The following is a 4,093-nucleotide window of genomic DNA, read 5'->3' as shown; positions in this document are numbered from 1 at the left end:
TCTATCTATCTATCTATCTATCTATCTATCTATCTATCTATCTATCTATCTATCTATCTATCTATCGTTGAAAATGCAAATTTGAAGGTACATTTATGACCCTTTTTTAACACCACAAGTTAAAAATATAATGATGCAAACTTCTCTGTAATGTGGCATTCTGAAGACACAAACCCATTCATTTTGGACTCTTACTGTAACTGTCCTAAAACTAAAATGGGAGTGTTTAATGTGTAAAAATGGTATGTACACACAAATACCATGCTCATTTTTCTGCAAACAGATATTTGTAAAGCAAAAAAAGTGTGTAACGAGTAGGTGCGGGCCGCACACATTTCTTAGGGTACTCAAAAAAATGCCAAGTCTGGAATACAAGAAAGTAAACATGTTTTTTTATTGTAACAGTTTACTGATAAATGAAAGATGGCGGTTGTGAAATTGACATTTTTTTAATTTCAAAAAGTCATGGGCTAAAAAGTCATACATGATACTTAACACTGAATAGCAAGAGAATCCATGCTTCAGAGCAGACACTCAGATCACAAAGAAATCAGGCAAAATGCCCTTTTTGATTTCAATAAAAAATATTAAATCTTTTTTCCCCATCTCTATCCATCTTAACATGGTACAGATTTCTTCACTTTTTAATTATATAAAATGCTTAATACTGATTGTGAAACACAAAGTTAATTTACAAAACATAATAATAATAATAATTTTAATATTAACAACAATAACAAACAATAATAACAATAACAAATAAATTTCAGAACAAACCAAAAACAGAATGAAGAGAATCAACAGTTGTTGCATTTTGGCCCACACAAAGGTTTTTTGAAATAAAAAAAAATGCATTAAGATCCACCTGACACAGTTACACACAAACACAGTATCAGGTCGTTGAGTATTTCTCATTGCCATTTACAGTGTTATGGGCACAAAGACAAGACAGTTTCCAAAGCATCCTTGTGCCTCTACAGGAGCACACGCATGAGCCAAAGAAATCCTTCTGACCGTCAGTCAAGCTTGGTGGACTAACATTAGTCTTGGAAAAGTGCCCTACTCCTCCAACACATGGGGATAGTATATTATAGACAAACAAAATGATCAAATTGAACATTTCAGCATTTAGAAGAGGGGAAAAATCTTCCAGGTGACAGGAATTTGTATCCATTGCCAGCAGGTAGTCGAATAGAGCGAGCACCAGGGCTACTGCTTGTGGAAATAGTAGGCGATGGGGCAACTTTTCTAGGATTGGAACAGTGGTGACCATTGGAAGAGTTCTTGCTACTGCTATCCAGTCCCAGCTCTCGCAACTCCAGGCTGTCTTGGCCATCATTAGGAGAGCAGTGCCGTGGCGAAAGATTTAGAAGGCTCAGTACATCTCTGCCAGCAGAAGCAATGGGTCCAGGAGTGCTGTGGATGGCTTTGACGGGACCTAGATGATGCTGTTGCTGAGCTGCAGCGTTCGCCCAAAAGGTCTTCAGATTGTGGATAGCTTGGACTTTTTCATCAATGACCCCTCTTCTCAGCCTGTCCAAATCTGACACATCAGCTGATGTGGAACACGCAGAGCCTGTGGAGGAGTAAGACAGAGCAGGAGATGGGGCACTGCCAGCTGGTGACTGGTGACCAGAACTGGGAGACACATTACTTGGGGAACGAGAAATGTGGCCACTGTAAGGAGAGCTCGGGTACTTCAATTTGAACTGTGCGTGGCTGTCCAGAGTGGGTGAAGGATGGCTGCCTTCTTTCTGAGAAGACTCAGAGACCGCAGGGCTGTTGTATCCAGAGCTTATCTTCTGCAGAGACGAAGAACGAGAGGGAGGTTTGGGTCTTGGGGAAGACTGAGCGCGGCCACTGGCACTGCTGTTTGGACGGCTGAATGCGCTGGTTTCAGAAGAACGGAATGTGCTGCTTCGGGCTGTGGTGACAGCACCTGTCCCACCCTCTGCTCCAGCCCGCTGAAGACTGCTCACAGCACGCAAATGGCTGTGAGTCTCCTCCAGAATCTTCTGGGCCAGCTCTTGAGGATCGAGATTGACAGTTTTTTCTTCCTGAGACTTGACCGTACTGTCTGTCTCAGTACTGGACTGGTCAGATTCACCTGTGTCTGAGCTGCTCACCTTACCCACCTTCTGAAACGGTGAGTTTGGGCTGGGTACCAGGGATGTTTTGACTGGTGATGTAGGTGTGCTGACACTACCTCTTGATGAAACTGAGACTGTGTAACCTCTCCCTGCCCCTGTGGACCCACCAACTCCTCTGCCTCCACGATGGTGTCGCTGGCTGTGGCCTGGTGGCAAAGGCAGTGAGTCACAGTGACTTCCCAGTGGTTCACTGCTGATAATGGAAAAGCCCTCGTATTCCTCTTCGTCGCCCCGCGCTCCCGATCCCACGGCAGCTGCCCCATGAGGAGATGAGCGACTACGTGGAACTTGAGGGTGTTTGTGAAGAGAATAGTGTGCCGTGGCCCCACCACGTTGACGGTGACCAAGAAAATCACAGTCCGACTTGGAGACAAAGCTCATAGATGAAGTTACAGAGCTGAGGCTGTAGACAGAGATAGCGTCTGATGCTTGATTGTCCAAGTAAGGAGGAGAAAACGGAAGGCTTGAGTAGCCTGTGGGCAATGGGTTGGACACAGACTGGGCTGAAGCTAAAGACTCGAGGGAAGATGAGCTGTCCAGACTCAGGCGCTTGGGCAGTTCTGTGGAGTCTAAAAACAAAGAAAATAGAGGGGATAATTGTAAAATAGAAGACAAACTGACTCTAACACAAGATATTCAGCATGAGAAAACAAAGACAAATTTACCAAACAGCGCCAGCAGAGACTGGAGAGCAAAGTGTAAAGTGCGGCGGTTGGCCAGCTTGCCTGTCTTCAGCACTACTTCTTCTTGGCCTACCTCACATAAGTCAAATCCTGCACACAGAAGAAAAAAAAAACACTTTTATACAACCAGTGTGCAAATTTGACTCCAGAGGGACTGATCCTCATGTTTCACGTGCACCAAAATGGTCTCCCATTGTTGGGCTATGACGTACCAAGAGCAGCCAGAAACTCGTGGCATCCTGGCAATCTCCATAGCTGCACACTGATGGACACCTGAATGGGAAGGAGGGAGAAATCCTGTTCTTTCTCCCCTGTCTGGAGTTGAACTAGCACCTGGTGGAGCTGGTGAAAAAAGGAAACAATTAATGTTATCAATGTTGTTTTGAGTCATACGAATGAGTGATTCAAGCAAAAAAAAATTAAAGAATTTAAAAATTGCCCCTACAGGTTCTTAAAACTTCCAGATTTAGGGTTTTGTGGGGATGTAGACCTCCTTTTATTTAGAAATGACGTATCTAACTAAGTATTTTATTCCTATATCCACCCAAAACATATTTTCGATCTTGTTTTGAGACTGATATACTAAGCAAGAGCACAATATGTTAGATTATTTGTCTTGTTAGCCTGGAAATTCTCCTTATTTCAAAAAATCTTACTAAATGAAACTGTCTTATTCCGTTGGCAGATTATTTAGGGGCGACTATGGTGGAGTGGTTAGGGGAGTCTTCCTGTAACCGGTAGGTTGCCGGTTCAACCCCCTTGCTTCAGTCGTTGTGTCCTTGGGCAAGACTCTTCACCCACCTTGGCTACTGATGGTGGTCAGAGGGTCCGGTGGTGACGGTGCATGGCAGCCCCACCTCTGTCAGTGTGCCCCAGGGCAGCTGTGGCTACAGTGTAGCTTACCACCATCAGTGTATGAATGGGTGAAGTGTAAAGCACTTTGGGGTACATGTGGACTTGATAAGCAACTATATAAATTCAAGCCATTTACCATTTAACTTAATTTGAGTCTGAATCTTTTAAATTTGCTCAAATTAAGTGAAATAATCTGCAAATGCAATAAGACAATTGCAGCAAGTCTTAAAATAAGGGAAATGTCCAGGCTAACAAGATAAACAAAGATTTTTTTTTGTTATATGAACTTATTCTTGGAAAAAAGGGGCAGATATTACACGATTTTTTTCTTCTCTCTGCTGCCTTTCATTTCATTTTATTTGTGATTTTGATACACACACACACACACACACACACACACACACA

General features: G+C 43.2%; 1 protein-coding gene across 3 annotated transcripts in view; it reads right to left on the bottom strand.

Annotated features, from left to right (window-relative positions):
- Positions 1 to 433: 433 nt before the first annotated feature.
- The window catches only part of ttc28 (tetratricopeptide repeat domain 28), a 253,039-nt gene continuing 249,379 nt past the window's right edge, over positions 434 to 4,093 (bottom strand). For all 3 annotated transcript variants that reach the window (XM_014012082.1, XM_014012083.1, XM_014012084.1), the window contains 3 exons: positions 3,046 to 3,175; positions 2,816 to 2,923; positions 434 to 2,719 (listed from right to left, as the gene is read on the bottom strand). In XM_014012082.1, coding sequence (XP_013867536.1) covers positions 1,122 to 2,719; positions 2,816 to 2,923; positions 3,046 to 3,175 — 1,836 coding nt within the window. In that variant the 3' untranslated portion in view covers positions 434 to 1,121. The remainder of the gene's footprint in view (positions 2,720 to 2,815; positions 2,924 to 3,045; positions 3,176 to 4,093) is intronic.

The sequence above is a fragment of the Austrofundulus limnaeus genome, unplaced genomic scaffold (genome assembly GCF_001266775.1).
Source record: "Austrofundulus limnaeus strain Quisiro unplaced genomic scaffold, Austrofundulus_limnaeus-1.0 Scaffold88, whole genome shotgun sequence".
Taxonomy (NCBI): Eukaryota; Metazoa; Chordata; class Actinopteri; order Cyprinodontiformes; family Rivulidae; genus Austrofundulus; species Austrofundulus limnaeus.
The sequence above is the reverse complement of the archived record's forward strand: the minus strand, read 5'-3'. Positions and strand labels throughout refer to the sequence as shown.